Here is a 21608-nt window from a genome sequence, read left to right as displayed (position 1 = left end):
ACAGCAGGGCAGAGGACTGGGTGACAGCAGGGCAGAGGACTGGGCGACAGAAGGGCAGAGGACTGGGCGACAGAAGGGCAGAGGACTGGGTGACAGCAGGGGACAGGGCGACAGCAGGGGACAGGGCGACAGCAGAGGGCTGGGTGACAGTATGGCGGAGGACTGGGTGACAGTATGGCAGAGGACTGGGTGACAGCAGGGCTGAAGACTGGGTGACAGCAGGGCTGAGGACTGGATGACAGCAGGGCAGAGGACTGGGTGACAGCATGGCTGAGGACTGGGTGACAGCAGGGCACAGGACTGGGTGACAGAAGGGCAGAGGACTGGGTGACAGCAGGGCAGAGGACTGGGTGACAGCAGGGCAGAGGACTGGGTGACAGCATGGCTGAGGACTGGGTGACAGCATGGCTGAGGACTGGGTGACAGCAGGGCAGAGGACTGGGTGACAGCAGGGCAGAGGACTGGGTGACAGCATGGCTGAGGACTGGGTGACAGCAGGGCTGAGGACTGGGTGACAGAAGGGCAGAGGACTGGGTGACAGAAGGGCTGAGGACTGGGTGACAGCATGGCTGAGGACTGGGTGACAGCAGGGCTGAGGACTGGGTGACAGAAGGGCAGAGGACTGGGTGACAGCAGGGCTGAGGACTGGGTGACAGAAGGGCAGAGGACTGGGTGACAGAAGGGCTGAGGACTGGGTGACAGCATGGCTGAGGACTGGGTGACAGCAGGGCTGAGGACTGGGTGACAGAAGGGCAGAGGACTGGGTGACAGCAGGGCTGAGGACTGGGTGACAGAAGGGCAGAGGACTGGGTGACAGCAGGGCTGAGGACTGGGTGACAGAAGGGCAGAGGACTGGGTGACAGCATGGCTGAGGACTGGGTGACAGAAGGGCAGAGGACTGGGTGAAAACAAAACAGCATTTTTAGAACCTTTTTTTTTTTACCTGCTGCTCTGCCCAGAAAGACCTGCTATCATTCCTGAGGCCGCCCATTCCGCTCTCCGTCCCCCAGTGAAAGGCGGGATCATCTCTTGGCTGGCCACACCCCCTCACGAGTCCTGACCATGAAGGGGGCGGCCCAGCTCCTCGGCATCAGATCCCTGAACCGCCAAACAACTCTGCCGCTGTGGGAGCCGGGGGAGGGACCTGTCAGTGTGCTGCACGTGGATGTGATAGTTTCCTCCCCGCGCCTCTGCACTATCCCTGGCAGCAGACATTCCCTCTCCTCCGGAACTCCAGTATACACTCCCGAAGACACACCGCACAGGGACAGCAGCTCCAGAGGTTACATCCAGCGGTGATGAGTAGGTGACAGGCCAGGGCTGCGCCCTAGGCGGCAGTGCGCTCTAGGCGGCTGCTTAATCCGCCTAGTGGTAGCGCCGGGCCCTGTTCCTGGTTCATACCGGGTGATGGCCCCGAGTTGTCTGCATAGCAAGAGGGCTTGGCTCCAGCCCACCTGGTGTGATACAAGCTTCAAAAAGAGCAATGGCTGCCAGTATGATTGATGACAAAGATCTGAAGAGCAACAGGCACATGGGCAACACTGCCCCTAGAGGCCAATATGGCAAGTGGGACAATAATATAATCTGTTGAGGAGGGTTGCCCCGTGAAGACTTTGATATCGAGTTGGGCTGACAATGGGGGGGGTTTGGATGAGGTGTGATTGAGGTTTTTAAAAAGGGCTGTTTCAACCAAAGAGCTCTCTTTCGCTGCTGGCTTTTGCCCGAGCCTGGTGGCTCTTTCTGATACCATCTTAAGCACAGCCAACGAGTCCCTTGTCACTTTTTTCCTTGTTCTGGATGCCAGCTTGGGCCTAAGCCAATGCGGCCCAGGCCCTCTTTTACCATCTTGAGCCCAGCCATGAGTCTTATCTCGTGTAGGGGAGTCTACATTTTTTTCAAAGAGGGCCAGATTTGATGAAGTGAACATGCGTGGGGGACGACCATTTTGCCTGACATTCTTTGCACCATTAAAATTCCATCATAAGTATGTTTGATAACACACACCTTCACTTTAAGAGAGAAGTTTCAGGATTTTTTTTTTTTAATAAAGAACTGTGAAGCAAAATAAGGGTCAGTGCCCATCAATGCAGCCTAATCAATGCCCATCTGCAGCCTCACGATTGCCATAAATGCAGCCTCACCATTGCCATGAATGCAGCCTCACCATTGCCATGAATGCAGCCTCACCATTGCCATGAATGCAGCCTCACCATTGCCATGAATGCAGCCTCACATGTACCATAAATGCAGCCTCACATGTGCCATAAATGCAGCCTCACATGTATGTAATCTGATGGCACTCCTCATGCCCCCTCCCTTTCCCCTCCGAGGCAGCGCCAATAAATACAGTATATATATATAATTTACTAGGGGGCCGTATTAAACCGGTACACAGGCCGCAATTGGCCCACGGGCCAGACTTTGGGCATGCCTGATCTAGAGGATGTGATAAGTATCTTTGACGTATTATTGTTGTTATATGTTCTTTTGTATATATATATTCTGCTGTTTAGTGTGTGATGTTAGGATGTTCCTATTTTCTTGGGAAATAAATGTAACATTGTTTTACTAAGCATAAGTGTGTGTTCTCATAGCAAACCTTATATTAATGTGCTTATCAGAATCTTAATTGACTAGTTAATTATAGGCTTGGACAAGTTAATACATATATGCATACGTTTTATAGTTTATATTAGATTGCATATTATTGCATCATTTACTTCAGATAGGATTTTTTTTTTCCGATGGATCACCACGGAGATCCCAACAAGAGAACAAGTTGGTGGTGAACTAGGAAAAGGTTGGGAAGACACAATTGATTGTGTTCCTACAGATTAAACAGGTGAATTAACCACTTGGTGTCCGCGCTATAGGCGAATGACGGCCCCCTACCACGTGATCAGCTATCAGCCAATGACAGCTGATCACGTGATAAAAACAAAGCATCAGTAATCTTTTTTTATCTCTTCACGCTAGCAGCATGAGGAGAAAAAAGCGGTGTCGCCGCGATTGTTGGAGCGAGAGCAATGATTCTAGCCCTAGACCTCCTCTGTAACTCAAAACAGGCAACCTGAGATTTTTTTAAGGGTAAAAGTTTGTCGCCATTCCATGAGCGGACGCAACTTTGAAGCGTGATATGTTAGGGTTAGGGTTTTAGGGTTAGGGGATTAGGGTTAGGGTAAGGGGGTTAGGGTTAGGGCTAGGGTAAAGGGGTTAGGGTTAGGGGGTTAGGGCGGTTAGGGTTAGGGTTAGGGGGGTTAGGGTTTCCCATTGAAGAATATGGCTAGGACTCAGGAATTGGAACAGGGACCTCCCTCAGAGGTCAAAGGTCAGAAGGCGGGTTCCCAGAGGTCAAAGGTCACAGGGCATGGCTGACCCACCCCACCAAAGTGTACCGCCTACCCCAACTAATTCGGGGAATGAACAATTCAGGGTAAGCGTCTTGGGCTTACTTTACTGTTGTGTTATTTTTTAATACAAAAAAGTGTATCTTTTCCAAAAAAAAGTGCGCTTGTAAGACCGCTGCGCAAATACGGTGTGGCAGAAAGTATTGCAACGACCGCCATTTTATTCTCTAGGGTGTTAGAAAAAAAATATATAGGCCCGGATTCACATACATCGGCACATATTTATGCCGGCGCAGCGCATCTAATATACGCTACGCCGGCGCAGCGCGGAGAGGCAAGCACAGTATTCACAATACATTTGCCCTCACTCGCTCTCAAATCTACGCTGGGCTTCCTCGGCGTAAGCCAGCGTAGGTGAAAGTGGGCGTGAGTCATGCTAATGAGGCGTGACCCCATGCTAATGATGGGCCAAGCGCCATACAAGTACTTAAACCGAACGGCGTATGCGCCGTCCCGTGGACGTATCCCTGTGCGCATGCTCAGAATCACGTCGGAACTACTTCCTAAGATACGACGGATCACTGCCTACGACGTGAACGTAGCTTACGCCCAGCCCTATTCACGTACAACGTAAAATACGACGGCTGTTCCCTGGTCCATACCTTAGCATGAGTTGCGCCTCATATATGGGTCTTAACTTTTTTCCGGACGTATGACTTACGCAAACCGCGTATATTATGCGCCGGGCGCAAGTACGTTCGTGAATCGGCGTATCTCCCTCATTTGCATATGCGCATAGAAAATCCATGGGAGCGGCAAATGCGCCCAGCGTAACTATGCGCCTACGATACGCCGGCGTAGGCAAGTTACGTCGGTCGGATGGAGCCTATTTTCAGGCGTATCTAGTTTCGTGGGCACGGCGCATAGATACGACGGCGCACAATTACACCTACGCTGCGTATCTGGAGATACGTCGGCGTAAGTGCTTTGTGAATCCGGGCCATAATGTTTGGGGGTTCTAAGTAATTTTCTAGCAAAAATAAAAACAGTTTTTAACTTGTAAACACCAAATCTCAGAGGCTCGGGGGTGAAGTGGTTAAATAAAAAAAGAGAAATATGGAACTTTCCGGGAAGGAAGGACTCGCTCTGTATGTTAGTGGAAGATCCAACAAGTTGTGATCCCGGCTCTTTAAATAAACAAACAATTAGCCAATCAGAGTCTGGGCGGAGTCTGGGCGGAGTCTGGGCGGAGAGCTCACCATACTTGTTTTGTTTCTTGGCATCGATGAGAAGGGAGGAGGTCATGAAGATGAACAAGAAACACATTTCAGGCATCGCCCCTCCTGACCTGGATACTCCCATCCTAAGCTGCCCTTCTCACCCCTGGCACTGGCTGCTAACCTGCCAGTGGTCCCCTTTTTCTTCTCTAGCATACGGTTACCATTCGCCCCATGTATTCCAGGCTCTGTCCCCATGAAGCCACGTCCCCTGGCATCCTGCCAGGCTGCCCACAGGTGTGGAGTTATAACTTTGCAATGTGGAGATGCCAACCCAGGATGAGGCACCAACCTTCTACTTTTCTTGTCTTTCCCCCGACCAAGAGCAGTGACTCTGCAAGCAGCGGACATGTGCAACTCCTTTAGTTCCAAACTCCTTTTTTAATTTCTGAGTCTTTCGGGTTTCCAAATTTTTCCTAATATTTGAAAATTAAAAATTAAAAAATTCGGAAATTCAAAAATATGACACCCTGACACTTGGGGGTACCAGAACAATGACACCCTGACACTTGGGGGTCCCAGAACAATGACACCCTGACACTTGGGGGTCCCAGAACAATGACACCCTGACACTTGGGGGTCCCAGAACAATGACACACTGACACTTGGGGGTCCCAGAACAATGACACCCTGACATTTGGGGGTCCAGAACAATGACACCCTGACACTTGGGGGTTCAGAACAATGACACCCTGACACTTGGGGGTCCCAGAACAATGACACACTGACACTTGGGGGTCCCAGAACAATGACACCCTGACACTTGGGGGTCCAGAACAATGACACCTGACACTTGGGGGTCCCAGAACAATGACACCCTGACACTTGGGGCTCCCAGATCAATGACACCTGACACTTGGGGGTCAAGAACAATGACACCCTGACACTTGGGGGGTCCCAGAACAATGACACCCTGACACTTGGGGGTCCCAGAACAATGACACCCTGACACTTGGGGGTCCCAGAACAATGACACCCTGATACTTGGGGCTCCCAGATCAATGACACCTGACACTTGGGGGTCAAGAACAATGACACCCTGACACTTGGGGGGTCCCAGAACAATGACACCCTGACACTTGGGGGATCCCCAGAACAATGACACACTGACACTTTGGGGCCCCAGAACAATGACACCCTGACACTTGGGGGTCCCAGAACAATGACACCTGACACTTGGGGGTCCCAGAACAATGACACCCTGACACTTGGGGATCCAGAACAATGACACACTGACACTTGGGGGTCCCAGAACAATGACACCCTGACACTTGGGGGTCCCAGAACAATGAGACCCTGACACTTGGGTGTCTTAGAACAATGACACCCTGACACTTGGGGGTCCCAGAACAATGACACACTGACACTTGGGGGTCCCAGAACAATGACACCCTGACACTTGGGGGTCCCAGAACAATGAGACCCTGACACTTGGGTGTCTTAGAACAATGACACCCTGACACTTGGGGGCCCAGAACAATGACACCCTGACACTTGGGGGATCCAGTACAATGACACCCTGACACTTGGGGGTCCCAGAACAATGACACCCTGACACTTGGGGGTCCAGAACAATGACACCCTGACACTTGGGGGATCCAGAACAATGACACCCTGACACTTGGGGGTCTTAGAACAATGACACCCTGACACTTGGGGGTCCCAGAACAATGACACCCTGACACTTGGGGGATCCAGAACAATGAGACCCTGACACTTGGGTGTCTTAGAACAATGACACACTGACACTTAGGGGTCCAGAACAATGACACCCTGACACTTGGGGGTCCAGAACAATGACACCCTGACACTTGGGGGTCCCAGAACAATGACACCCTGACACTTGGGGGTCCAGAACAATGACACCCTGACACTTGGGGGTCCCAGAACAATGACACACTGACACTTGGGGGATCCAGAACAATGACACCCTGACACTTGGGGGTCCCAGAACAATGACACACTGACACTTGGGGGATCCAGAACAATGACACCATGACACTTGGGGGATCCAGAACAATGACACCATGACACTTGGGGGATCCAGAAAAATGACACCCTGACACTTGGGGGTCTTAGAACAATGACACCCTGACACTTGGGGGTCCAGAACAATGACACCCTGACACTTGGGGATCCAGAACAATGACACCTTGACACTTGGGGTCCCAGAACAATGACACCCTGACACTTGGGGATCCAGAACAATGACAACCTGACACTTGGGGGTCCAGAACAATGACACCCTGACACTTGGGGGTCCCAGAACAATGACACCCTGACACTTTGGGGTCCAGAACAATGACACCCTGACACTTGGGGGTCCCAGAACAATGACACACTGACACTTGGGGGATCCAGAAAAATGACACCCTGACACTTGGGGGTCCCAGAATAATGACACCTGACACTTGGGGGTCCAGAACAATGACACCCTGACACTTGGGGGTCCCAGAATAATGACACCTGACACTTGGGGGTCCAGAACAATGACTCCCTTGTATTGGATTATAGTCATTCTATAGATATATTAATGCAGAAAACAGAAACACAGAATCAGTTAAAGGATAAAGTTTAGTTTAGTTTATTGAAACGCCAGTCTTTGTAGAAGGGTCTCCCCCATGCCGGTGGAATGGACGGTCGGAGTGGCTCAGCTGCTCTTCCATAAGACGGTGTTTCTGGACACAAGCACAGAGGCCAGCAAGATGATAAACTCCTGAAAGTTCACCTCCCCATTTCCGTTCTCATCCAGCTCCTTCAGGATCTTGTTCATGGAGGTGGCATATTTCTGCTCCTAGAGAAGGAAGAATAAGGTTTAATCACCATCGTTTTCCCATCTCTGCCCGCTTCCTGCCTACATCACCCCGAGATTCCATTCTAGAAGTGGATCCCACAGGAAATAAACTGGAATTAGATTGGAAATTTGAGGCTTTCGTGGTAAAAATTCTTCACGTCTGTTTTTTTCATCTTTGTAGTTTGTGTGTCAAGTTTATGTCGTCCTCTTTAGAATTAGTCAGCGCTACGCAACCCTCAATATATATAGACAATGTTTACGGAATGTCGGGTATCAGCAAGAGGACTTTTTTTAGAGGCTTTCCCCAATCACCAATTTGGCTGTTGGTTGTTGTGTGTGACTTGATTTGGAAGTAACTACATGCAGTATGGGGAGTAGAGTTAAAAGATATTACATAATATACAATTTTTTTTTATTATTATTTCTTCCCTCTTTTTCTTCTGCAGTCCTTCTCCCTTTATATTCAACTTTGGTTTTTGCTATTTAACACTTTAATTATACAAGCTTCTTATTTTTCTTTTTGACCTTTTTTATATATTTCAGCTAGACATGTACTTCCACTGTCATGGACATGCAATAATGTCTGGCAGCTTACCTTCTCCTCCATGTGTCCATTAGAGGCCTCACTCTCTTCTGGCTGCCTTTTATCACATCTCCTCCCTGTATGGCTCCACCCCAGGCCATCCCAAGAAGGCTATATTAACTAGTGCACTGCAGGTTTGCTTTGCTGTTCAACTTTGTTTGTTAGCTTGTGTTCCTGTCTGCCATGTGCTACGTTAACCTTTCTGTGTACCGATTTTGGCTCGTCTCTGACTTCTCCTGTTTGCCTATGACCCTGACCTTTTGCCTGTCCCTTGGTTACCCTCGTCTGCCTGTTGCCCCGACCTCGGCTTACCCATCACTATTCCTTGTGTTCTCAGCGGCTGCTTCCCCTCTCTCCCTACAAAGCGTGACCTGGGGGACCCCAGGGTCCATGACCTAGGTTCAGTTGCAGCGAAGGCCATCCTCACCACTAGAGGCTCTGGTGAACACCTGCTGGACCTTAGACTCCGCACCCTGGGGAATCTTGGGTTTGCATTTCCTGTCCGTCCGCAGCAGTCTGCTATTGGGTTCACTACCTTGCGGTGCACCCCTGTCTCCATCGGGTTGCATTTGTCACCTGGCCACAGGTAACCTGACATCCACCAGTGAAGGGCCCCTGTGCAATGCACAGAACGATCGTCTGGGGGGGATGTGTTCACTCTGAAAAGACATTATCGGTTATGGGGATGTACGCTGGTACGAGCTACATGATTGGCGATGGATTTACATGGAGGGACACTATTTTAAAAAAAAATTAATAAAGGATTTGTCAAAAACTATCTTGTGTGGTTATTACTTTTGTACACTTTTTGGATGAATAGGTAGGGGTACAATGTACCCGATACCCAATCACATAGGGTGGGGGTGGGATTTGGGGGCCCCTTTGTTAATGGGGGCTTCCAGATTCCGATAAGCCCCCTGCCCGCAGACCCCGACAACCGCAGCCCAGGGTTTTTAGGAAGAGGCCCTTGTCCCCATCAACAGCTACAGCTGCTGACTTTTATTATATGGACACTTACCTGTCCTGGGAGTCCGTGATGTTGGCTCCCCAGCTGATCTACGAATTGGCTGTCGGGTGCACCTGCCGCCATTGCCGGTAAAGGAACCCGGCAGTGAAGCCTTTCGGCTTCACACCCGGTTCCCTACTGCACATGCACGAAACATGCACCATATGTGGCATCGGAGGGGGGAGAAGGCGAATAAGTGGAAGTTCTACTTTTGGGTGGGATGCCGCTTTAAACTGAAACCCACAATGATTGCACAACTGTACATGTCCCATCTTATGGAGTCTCACCTTAACAAACTCTCCAAGCTCCTTCTGCATAAGTTCCTTCATGTCCTTCTTGCTCAGTGCGTTCGGGTTACTGCCCTTAGATGCGTACTCCTCGAAGACTCCAAGAACTTCCTTCATGCCGGTTACCAGTTTTGACATCTTTGGATTGGTGAGGTCAGAGGTCGTTGGACCAAGTGGAAAGGTCGGTTGGGTGTACCACCAAAAACCTGAAGATGGAAGTTCTAATTGTGGTGGATTGCCTGGAAATGATAGAGCGAAAGATATATTTTATTCAGACGGAGAAGTGCGAACATCCCAACGGGAGGGCAAGTTGGTTGATGACATACGCCGATGGATCGGGAAAACAACGAGGAGACACGATTGTGTTCCCAGTCATGGTGGCTTGCATCCCAGGACTGGTGCCTTCTCTATTGCCCTCAGCAACCTCCAGGTTTCGCCTGAAGTGTTGTGTCCACATTACATGGCGCGTCACGTGACTGCATCCTCTTTTTGGCGATCGGCAACTGGTTAACATCATTGGCATTATGATAACTCACAGGAAGGGGGCGCTCTATCATGGCTCTGGCTGGCTCTGTCACATGACATGTTACGACCAATAAGTTAACAAAATCAGCAGCCATGTGACACACTGTGACAGAGCCAGCCAGAGCCATGATAGAGCGCCCCCTGCCTGTGAGTTATGATACCATTTATTATCGTAGCTCCCAACTGTCCATGATTTTAAGGGACTGTCCCCGATTTTGAGGGACTGTCCCTGATTTCGAGGGACTGTCCCTGATTTCGAGGGACTGTCCCTGATTTCGAGGGACTGTCCCTGATTTGAATTTGATTTCTAAATTGCTGCATTTGTAAATGCCAAAAGCCAATATAAAGGAATAGTAGTGGTAAAAAAAAGCACTTGTGGGTTTAACCTAGGGTGACCAGACACCCCCAGTTTCCGGATTGAGGCCCCCCATGTCCCCCCACTCCCGCCGCTCTCCAGTGCCCTCCGCCGCCCTCCGCCATTTACCGGCGACCCGATCTTCTCCTCTGTTGCTGCTCCATATCACTGCAGGGTGGAAGCGACTTCAAAACGCCCATAAGTCTTAAAGGCACTTTTTTTTTTTTTTAGAATGACATAAATTTTATTTATTTTTTCATTGCATCTTAGTGTAAATATGAGGCGTGACGTCTTTTTGACCCCCAGATCTCATATTTAAGAGGACCTGTCATGTTTTAGGAATAATAGTGACCCAAATTATTTTATTTTTTAAAACTGTGTCAAAAAAAATAAAATAAAGTAAAATAAATAAATAAAATAAAAAATATATATTATTTTAAAGTGCCCTGTCCTCCCGAGCTTGTGTGCAGAAGCAAAACGCATACGTGGGCAGCGACTGCATATTACAAGGTACGTTTACATTCCTTGTAATAGGAATAAAAGTGACCCCAATTTTATTTATTTTTTAAAACTGTGTCAAAATAAATTAAATAAAGTAAAATAAATAAATTTAAAAAATGTATATTTTTTTAAAGCACCCCGCCCCGCCGAGCTGGCCTGCAGAAGCGAACGCATACGTGAGCAGCGCCCGCATATTACAAATGATATTACAAGGGATGTTTACATTCCTTGTAATAGGAATAAAAGTGACTCCAATTTTATTTATTTTTTTAAACTGTGTCAAAATAAATTAAATAAAGTAAAATAAATAAATATATTTTTTAAAGCACCCCATCCTAACGAGCTTGCGTGCAGAAGCGAACGCATACGTGTGCAGAGCCCGCATATTACAAGGGATATTACAGGGGGTGGACACTTAACTATTGTTGATATAACAATTAATATCCCACTCAATGTTGAGACCTAGAGGGGTGTAACATTGCATGTCATAAATCCAGTGCGTTTCTCTGCGCGATATATGACATGTCAGGTCACTCCCTCTCCAGTGGGGGGTATATTTCTCGATTCCAACTACTTCTAACTTAGAGGGATCCCGGTTGTGATGTTGAGAAAAATACAACGATACACTGTGTTCCGTATTTTGTTCCCACCTGCTCTACCCAACTCCTGATCTCTAAAACCCACCTTGGAGGTGGGAAGACCGGTTTGGGGTCTAATGGTTTCAAAGGAAGGGGGTGCAAGGCCAGAGTTGGCTGCCTCTCCCACTTCCATGTGTGATTCTTCATTTTGTTGGCTATTATTACGGTTACTCTCCTGCCATTTGAAGACGTTGTGGGTTTTATAATCCTCAACGTCACTCACCTGCTTGTGTGTATTTAAGAGCAGGGTGTGTGACGTCCGATCCTACGCCTCCTTTCCTGTTGAAGCCCTCTTGGGGGAAACGCAGCGTCGGAGTGGAGCGAGTATCGCTGACGTCACCACGCTCCCAGCTGATCGGTCTCAACCGAAGCTGGAAAGACTTGCACTTGCTGTCCAATAGTCTTGCAAACTTTGTGACAGTGCGGTGTTGTTTTTTAAAAGTATCTCTTTTAAAGATGTCAGTTTAATTGGAATAAAGCACCAATTTTTAAACGAACTACTGCACTATGAAATCCTCTTTTTACCTTTGATACCCACACGTTTTTTTTGATCTGGAGAGGCTGTTGTATCCTGGATCTAACCGGCGGGGGATATCTTCAGGTGTTCCTGAGCTTCCAGCAGAGGAGTCAATCCGAAGGAATTATCCAGTGTCAGACATCCCAATTTCAGTGCCTGAATGACCCCTAGGGGTCCGAAGTTCTGGTAAGAGGCCATTCATTTCTTTATACAAGAGAAGTGCCTTTGCTGATCAGCTGTTTTCCATTTAAGATATATGTATCCAATCACCACTGAGGAATGAGATCACACAAGAACCAGTGCCTGGATGTTTTTTCTTAATAGGACTCATTTATCGCACACCATTTTCTTGGATATGCTAATAGACATTTTTGTTATTTCACATATTTTTGCAATTTTTTGCTTTTTTAATTGTAGCGCACCTGTTTCCTTTTTATGCACAGTTTCTGGAGCCCAAAATTAGGTTTCTGTGGGGTAGATTCACGTAGCTGCGCTTCCTCTTACGGCGGTGCAGCGTACCGTCTTTACGCTACGCCTGCGTAACTTACAGGAGCAAGTGCAGTATTCACAAAGCACTTGCTCCGAAAGTTGCGGCGGCGTAGCGTAAATGGGGCCGGCGTAAGCGCACGGAATTCAAATGTGGAAGGGGGGGCGTGTTTTATGTAAATCGATGATGACCCGACGTGATTGACGTTTTGTGCATGCGCCGTCCGTGTACATATCCCAGTGGGCATTGCTCCCGAGCATTACGTCCAGCCCTATTCGCGAACGACTTACGCAAACGACGCAAACAATTCAAATTTCGAAGCGGGAATGACGTCCATACTTAACATTGGCTGCGCCACCTAATAGCAGGAGCAACGTTACGCCGAAAAAGCCTTACGCAAACGACGTAAAAAAACTACCGCCGGGCGCACGTACGTTTGTGAATCGGCGTAACTAGGTCATTTGCATACTCTACGCTGAAAACAACGGGAGCGCCACCTAGCGGCCAGCGTGAGAATGCAAGATACGACGGCGTAAGAGACTTATGCCAGTCGTATCTTAGGCTAATGTCGGCGTATCTTGCTTTCTGAATACAGAAAGAAGATACGCCGGCGCAGATTTGAATTTACGCGGCGTATCTATGGATACGCCGGCGTAAATTCTCTCTGAATCTGGCCCTTTTAGGTAGATTCACAAAGAGTTAGGCCGGCTTATCTACAGATAAGCCGACCTAACTCTGAATCTAAGCCGACCTATGTTTAAGTGTATTCTCAAACAGAGATACACTTAAACATATCTAAGATAGGACGGCTTGCGCCGTCCTATCTTAGATTGCAATGTTTTGGCTTACCGCTAGGTGGCGCTTCCATTGCGGCCGGCGTAGATTATGTAAATGAGCATTTACGACGATTCCCGAACGACCGAGAGCCCGCCGCAGTCGTTTAACGTCGTTTCCGTAAGCGATAGGCCGCCTAAAGTTATTCCACCTATGAGGTGGAATAACAATGCTAAGTATGGCCGCCGTTCCCGCCGCGAGGTTCGAATTTTGTACGTCGTTTGCGCAAGCCGTCCGCGAATCGGGATTACGTCGTTTACGTACACGTCAAAATCAATAGGCCCGTACGGCCTACTTAGCCGCAATGCGCACTGGGAAATGTAGTCGCCCGGCGCATTTGCAGTGTCAAAAAACGTCAAAAAACATGAGGTCAAGCCTCATTTCCATACAACACGCCCCCCTCCAAGTCATTTGAATTAGGCGCGCTTACGCCCGCTCGTTTTAGGCTACGCCGCCGAAAATTAGCAGGTACCGTATTTTCCGGCGTATAAGACGACTTTCTGGATGCAAAAAAATGCATCCAAAGTCGGGGGTCGTCTTATACGCCGGGTACAGTCTCAGTACTCACTTTTTTTCCCCAGCGCTGACAGTCTAACATGCTGCGATCGCGAGCGTGTATTGATTTCAAAGCCGCGCCTTCACTGCAGAGTGTTCTGTGATAGGAGGAACAAAAATCTTCCCAGCAGCGCCTCTGTTCTTTGTTCCTCCTATCACAGATGCCTTCTCATCCTCGGACGAGATGAGAAGACGTCCGTGATAGCCGGAAAACATAACAGAGGCGCTGCTGGGAAGATTTTTGTTCCTCCTATCACAGAACACTCTGCAGTGAAGGCGCGGCTTTGAAATCAATACACGCTCGCGATCGCAGCATGTTAGACTGTCAGCGCTGGGGAAAAAAAGTGAGTGTTATTGCACTGGGGGGGGAACAAGTTCAGGCACAGTGGGGGCAAGTGATGGCAATGTGGGGGCATGTAATGGCACAGTGGCAATGTGGGGGCATGTAATGGCACAATGGCAATGTGGGGGCATGTAATGGCACAGTGGCAATGTGGGGGCATGTAATGGCACAATGGCAATGTGGGGGCATGTAATGGCACAGTGGCAATGTGGGGGCATGTAATGGCACAATGGCAATGTGGGGGCATGTAATGGCACAGTGGCAATGTGGGGGCATGTAATGGCACAATGGCAATGTGGGGGCATGTAATGGCACAGTGGCACAGTCTGGGCATGTAATGTAATGGCACAGTGAGATTTGAAAAAGCCTGTTTCTGTCAGCGGTTCTGGCTCCCCCTCAGCTTCCAGAAAGACAGTAAGAAGGGGGTAGTCTTATACAGTGAGTATATCCCAAAATCAAAATTTTTCCTGGAAAATTAGGGGGTCGTCTTATACGCCGGGTCGTCTTATACGCCGGAAAATACGGTAAGTGGTTTGAGAATCACTACTAGCCTAACTAATTTACGGCAGTGTAGCCTAAAAAGACTAGGCCGCCCTAAAGTTAGGCACCCCTACGTGAATCTACCTATTTGTATTTAGGTGCAGCACTGTCATCTTTTTGTCAATTTTCTGTATCACTATTTAGATTTATCATTTGCACTTTAAGGGGTTAGCGAGGATTGTCCTTGCCGTAACATTATCTTTCACAATATAAAAAACAATTGGGCTAACTTTAATGTTGTCTTATTTTTTAATTCAAAAAAGTTTTTTTTTCAAAAAGTGCGCTTGTAAGACCGCTGCGCAAATACGGTGTGACAGAAAGTATTGCAATGACCGCCATTTTATTCTCTAGGGTGTTAGAAAAAATATGTATAATGTTTGGGGGTTTTAAGTAATTTTCTAGCAAAAAATAAAATGTTTTTAACTTGTAAACGCCAAATCTCAGAAAGAGGCTCGGGGCTTAAGTGGTTAATAAATAATAATAATAATTTAAAAAAATATATATAATAATAGTTAACAATTTAACTATAATAGAAAAAAAGGAAAATTATCCGAATGTAATCGATTTGTTAAACTCGTAAGGTTGAATCGTTTTTTTTTTTTCAGATTTTCTTTCTTTCTGATTTTTCTATTTTTTTGTATGAATTCATCACAAGAGTCTTTCGTTCATTCGGATGTTTCCGATGGCAACGAATGTGCTGAATTTTTATCCGACAACGACTTCGTAATAAAATGAATTGCACGTGTCTAATCAGGAGCGGGAGATTTTTTATTTATATTTCTTTGGGTTGGTCTTTGATGGTAGGTTATGTTAGTACCAAGAATTAATAAGCTACATAATTTTTTATTTTTTTTTACAATTTTAGGCCTGTTTTCCTTTAATAATAAAAAAAATCAGGAGATATAGAACCTCGGAATGGGATTTTAAAGGCAATTTAAAAAAATAAAGAAAATTGTATATATAAAAAAAATATGTATTTTTTTTATATACAATTTTCTTTATTTATTTTTTAAAATTGCCTTTAAAATCCCATTACGAGGTTCTATATCTTCTATATGAGTCTATCAACCTATCACCGTTCACCACCAAATGAAAGCCCAATTGGTCCTGAAAAAAACGCGGAATGACCCCCCTGGATGTACACAATAGTTGTGGTGATCTCTACGGATTTACTAAGACGTGTAAAATTTGGGCTTCTAGGAATTTAGATTTGTTTTACCATTAGGTGGGAAGGGATTCAATAAAAGAAGAGGAATCCCATCACTTACCGGGAAGGAAGGACTCACTCTTCCTGCTCTCCTCCTCGGATCGATGGAAAGTTCTGGATCCAGGTGAGCTCAGCTTTTTACCTCAACAAACTACCAGCCAATCAGAGTCTGGGGCGGGGCTCACCTTTCCTGCCCTGATTTTTTTAGTTCCTTGGCATCGATGCGAAGGGAGGTGAAGAAATACACAAAACGAATAAATGATCAGACTCCAAGTATCGGAGCTTCCGACCCAGACACTCCCAATCTAAGCTCTCATTCCCATCATTAGGGCTTGGTCATACGTGTGATGAATGTGAAGAATAGAAGTATTGTCTCCACACAGCAGCATGGGGGGCCAGATAGTCACCTTTCTAGTCATCTATTACCTCCTTCTCCATATTGTGCCAGGCTTCAGGACACCGGCTGTAGGGGTGGCCAAGGCGCAGGTTGCACCCGATCATCTCGAAGCAGTCCTTGGCCGTATTACTCTGAACAAATCAAGACTGAACAGGAGGAGCTCAAATGCCCCTTTTTCTCCACAACGGTAACACAGCTTTGGCTGACCAGGGTAGAAAATACTCATCCTAATACAAGGGCACTCCTGGGCACAATAATCTTGCATTACATCATACTTGCCAACTGTCCCGGATTTGCTGGAACAGTCATGCTTTTTTACTAAACTGTCCCGATAGAGTCGTGTGCCGGGAAGCGTCCCAGAACCTATACTGTGTCCTCCTGACCACCCTTGTACTGTGCCCTTTTGTATTCCCCCCTGTACTGTGCCCTTCTGCATTCCCCCTGTACTGTGCCCTTCTGTATTCCCCCCTGTACTGTGCCCTTCTGCATTCCCCCTGTACTGTGCCCTTCTGTATTCCCCCTGTACTGTGCCCTTCTGCATTCCCCCCTGTACTGTGCCCTTCTGCATTCCCCCCTGTACTGTGCCGTTCTGTATTCCCCCCTGTACTGTGCCCTCCTGACCCCCCCCCCTGTACTGTGCCCTTCTGTATTCCCCCCTGTACTGTGGCTTTCTGTATTCCCCCTTGTACTGTGCTCTTCTGTATTCCCCCCTGTACTGTGCCCTTCTGCATTCCCCCCTGTACTGTGCCCTTCTGCATTCCCCCCTGTACTGTGCCCTTCTGCATTCCCCCCTGTACTGTGCCCTTCTGTATTTCCTCTGTACTGTGCCCTTCTGTATTCCCCCCTGTACTGTGCCCTTCTGTATTCCCCCTGTACTGTGCCCTTCTGCATTCCCCCTGTACTGTGCCCTTCTGTATTCCCCCCTGTACTGTGCCCTTCTGTATTCCCCCTGTACTGTGCCCTTCTGCATTCCCCCCTGTACTGTGCCCTTCTGTATTTCCTCTGTACTGTGCCCTTCTGTATTCCCCCCTGTACTGTGCCCTTCTGTATTCCCCCTGTACTGTGCCCTTTGTGGTGACTAGTCTTTGATTTATGGAACGTTTTCCATTTGTAAAATCGATTTTATTGAAAGTACTAATGAATATGAATGTTTATTTCTTTAAACTATTTATCCTTTATTTCTTGAAAGTGGGTGTTTAAATTGGGGCAAGCTGGAGGGGCCCCAGTGCATTACTTTGCCCAGGGGCCCATGATGCTATGAAGACGGCCCTGGAACCGGTGAAGATTCAGCCAGGTGAACCGGTGAAGAGTCAGCCAGGTGAACCGGTGAAGAGTCAGCCAGGTGAACCGGTGAAGAGTCAGCTGGGTGGGCTGGTGAAGAGTCAGCCAGGTGAACCGGTGAAGAGTCAGCCAGGTGAACCGGTGAAGAGTCAGCCAGGTGAACCGATGAAGAGTAAGCTGGGTGGGCTGGTGAAGAGTCAGCCGGGTGGGCTGGTAAAGAGTCATTTGGATAGACTGGTGAAGAGTCAGCCAAATTAACTGGTGAAGAGGCAGCCGGGTGGACTGCTGAGGACTCAGCCGGGTGGGCTGGTAAAGAGGCAGCTGCAGCCAGGTGGACTAACATTGCTTAACCACTTAAGGACCGCCTCCTGCACATTTACGTCGGCAGAATGGCACAGCTGGGCACATGCACGTACAGGTACGTCCTGTGCTACTACCCAGCCGTGGGTCGCGGGCACGCGCCCGCGACACGGTCCGAAACTCCATGACCGGGACCCGCGGACCTGATCGCCACTGGAGTCCCGCGATCGCTCCCCGGAGCTGAAGAACGGGGACAGCTGTGTGTAGAAAAGTAGTAGTAAAAAATATTTTTTTATAAAAATGCAATAAAACTATCCCCTATTTTGTAAATGCTATCAATTTTGCGCAAACTAACCGATAAACGCTTATTGCGATTTTTTTTTACCAAAAATAGGTAGAAGAATACGTATCGGCCTAAACTGAGGGAAATTTTTTTTTTTCAAACAAATAAAAACTGCAGAGGTGATCAAATACCACCAAAAGAAAGCTCTATTTGTGGGGAAAAAAGGGCGCCAATTTTGTTTGGGAGCCATGTCGCACGACCGCGCAATTGTCAGTTAAAGCGACGCAGTGCCGAATCGCAAAACCTGGCCGGGTCTTTTAGCTATATTTTGGTCCGGGTCTTAAGTGGTTAAAGAGGTGGCCACAGAGAAAACAGGAGGAAAGGTTACACACTGTTTCACTCCACATGTGTTTCTTTTTAAAGGGACTTTGAGTTCCTGCCTGTAAAGGGCTGTTACTGAACTGACAAGAGGCCTGTCAGTTCCCCCTAGGAGTGAAATTCGGTGTGCCTGGTTGGGGGGGGATCCCTGTTCATCTTCAGCTCCTATGTGGGGTGTACTACACTAGTCGGGTCAGTAGCGCTTGTGTTTGGGGCAGTGGCAGCTGGTGCTCAAAATTTTTGGGGGGCGCAAACAAAAAAAAATTGCAGCCTCACTGTGCCCATCAAATGCAGCCACTGTGCCATCAATTGTCACCACTGTGCCATGCCATCAAACGCAGCCACTGTGCCATCAATTGTCACCACTGTGCCATGCCATCAAACGCAGCCACTGTGCCATCAATTGTCACCACTGTGCCATGCCCTCAAACGCAGCCACTGTGCCATCAATTGTCACCACTGTGCCATGCCCTCAAACACAGCCACTGTGCCATCAATTGTCACCACTGTGCCATACCATCAAATGCAGCCACTGTGCCATCAATTGTCACCACTATTCCATGCCATTAAACACAGCCACTGTGCCATCAATTCGCACCACTGTGCCATGCCATCAAACGCAGCCACTGTGCCATCAATTTGCACCACTGTGCCATGCCATTAAACGCAGCCACTGTGCCATGCCATCAAACGCAGCCACTGTGCCATCAATTGTCACCACTGTGCCCTTTAATTGTCACCACTGCGCCCTTTAATTGTCGCCGCTGTGCCAATTGTCCCCACTGTGCCCATTGTCCCCACTGTGCCTATTGTAGCCACTGTTGATGTCACTGTGCCCTTTAATTGTCGCCACTGTGCCCATTCATGCCGCTGTGCCAATTGTCCCCACTGTGCCTATTGTCACCACTGTGCCCATTGATGTCACTGACTGTGCCCTTCGTCGCCGCTGTGCCCTGTAAAGTGCCCCTTCCCCCCACCCCCCACCTGGAACTTATCTTTACTGGAGTCAGCCATCCACGTCCCTCGATGTCTTCTACCGCCCTCGATGACTGACAGGCGTCTCAGCCAATCAGGTTACCGGTAGCCGCTGGCTCTGATAGGCACTTCCGTACAGCAAACCAGCTGCCGTTATTCAGATGGCCGGACATGAGCGCCGACCATCTGAATAGAACAGCGGCAGCGGCGATAATAACATAGATTCGTGCAATGCATGAATCTATGTTATTAGACTCAGTGGCAGTGAGAGCCAGAGGGGGCGGCACTCCAGCGCCCTCTATGGATGAACCGCCACGGGTTTGGGGATATACCGCTAAATCTTCAATGGTTTGTTCCTATGGGTCCTTCTCAGATGGTGACCATCATGCATATAATCACCTCTATCCAACCCGGAATATATTCTGTAGATCATTTTTTTCACATCAGAGATCAACAAGAAGACACGTAAAAGGGATTTCCCAATCAGTGATTTGGCTTCTAACTCGTACAATGTTTGCGGTTTGCTGGAAGAAGCTCAATGGCTAATTATCTTCAGGTGATCTCTCATACTACAACCCACATTAAGATAAACATCCCAACTAATTGCCCAGCTGTCCATGTCCCAACTCGCGTCTCGCCTCAAGAAACCTTCCAAGCTCGTTATGCAAAGAGATGATTGGGTTGCTCTTTTCTCATCAGGGTATAATTACGGGTGTAATGAGTGGGTGAGTAACTTATATAGCGCTACAAATGCGAACGAAATCGCCTCAAGGCGCTTTGCATCCAGTGACGTCCCGATCCTTCAGAAGAATAATGGTGGAAGACGGTAAGGATTTCTTCAGTTCTGTCATCTTGGGATTGGTGGAGGTCGCGGTCGGTAGAAAAGTAAAAGGTCAATTGGGTGAACCACTAAAAAGTAGAAGCTGGAAGTTCTAATTGGAGATATTACCTGGAAATTATAGAATGGAAGTTTTTTTTATTTAGATGGAGAAGAATGAAGATCCCAACAAGAGAACAAGTCGGTTGATTATGTGTGGTGATGAACCAGGAAAATGGTGAGGAGACGTGGTTGTGGTCTTCTAGAGCAAACATAAGGATTAGAGAGATTTCTTTGGGCTGATTGACTTACAATGAGGCCCCGTACACACGTCCGAGAAACTCGACGGGCAAAACACATCGTTTTGCTCGTCGAGTTCCTTGTGAAGCCACCGAGAATCTCGGCGAGCCGAAATTTCCCATTGAACAACGAGGAAATAGAGAACATGTTCTCTATTTGGCCCGACAAGATCCTCGTCGGCTTCTTTGGCCAAAAGTGTACACACGACCGGGTTTCTCGGCAGAATACAGCTCCGATCGAGTTTCTGGCTGAATTCTGCCGAGAAACTCGGTCGTGTGTACGGGGCCTCAGTGTGTCAGGGCTACTTACCTTCGGTGTTCCAGCCTTGGCCCCTGTTCTTCTCTCTCTAGCAGATATATTCAGCTTTTACCGGGAGAGCCACATCCCCATAACAAGACCGGATCTCCTGATGAAATAAATAGAGACCTGCTATCCATGTGACGGCTCTCCCAATGTGATGGTTCTTTCTTTATAATCAGGGGGGAGGGGCCTGTGCTGGCTCTCCCAATGAAATCAGTGGAGCTGTGCTGTTTATCTGGCAGGAGTCCCTCCACTCTGCAGAGTTCAGAGCACAGGAGCCACACATTACACCGGGAGAGCCGTCACATGGATAGCAGAGCCCCATTGTACCCCATTATTCATACATGAATATTCTCTATACATTATACACCTATTCACCATAAATATCCCCTTATTACCAGAATTACTTCTCATTAACCCCTTCATTGTCTTCTTCCCTCAGCAATATTATTTTACTATAAAATATGACAATGACATACTGACACTTGGGGGTCCAGAACAATGACACACTGACACTTGGGGGTCCAGAACAATGATATACTGACACTTGGGGGTTCCAGAACAATGATATACTGACACTTGGGGGACCCAGAACAATGACACACTGACACTTGGGGGTTCCAGAACAATGATATACTGACACTTGGGGGACCCAGAACAATGACACACTGACACTTGGGGGTCCAGAAAAATGACACTCTGACACTTGGGGACCCAGAACAATGACACCCTGACACTTGGGGGTCCAGAACAATGACACCCTGATACTTGGGGGTCCAGA

General features: G+C 47.9%; 1 protein-coding gene across 1 annotated transcript; it reads right to left on the bottom strand.

Annotated features, from left to right (window-relative positions):
• Positions 1-7184: 7184 nt before the first annotated feature.
• Positions 7185-15965, bottom strand: LOC120920200 (protein S100-A1-like). The gene is made up of 3 exons (XM_040332141.1): positions 15858-15965; positions 9295-9533; positions 7185-7418 (listed from the first exon to the last, which is right to left on the bottom strand). Exons 2-3 carry the CDS (start codon positions 9430-9432, stop codon positions 7275-7277), a joined length of 282 nt encoding a protein of 93 aa, XP_040188075.1. The 5' UTR covers positions 9433-9533; positions 15858-15965; the 3' UTR covers positions 7185-7274.
• Between the last annotated feature and the right edge of the window lie 5643 nt (positions 15966-21608).

Source organism: Rana temporaria, chromosome 13 (assembly GCF_905171775.1).
Source record: "Rana temporaria chromosome 13, aRanTem1.1, whole genome shotgun sequence".
Lineage (NCBI taxonomy): Eukaryota > Metazoa > Chordata > Amphibia > Anura > Ranidae > Rana > Rana temporaria.
This window is presented reverse-complemented; position numbering and strand designations above follow the sequence as displayed.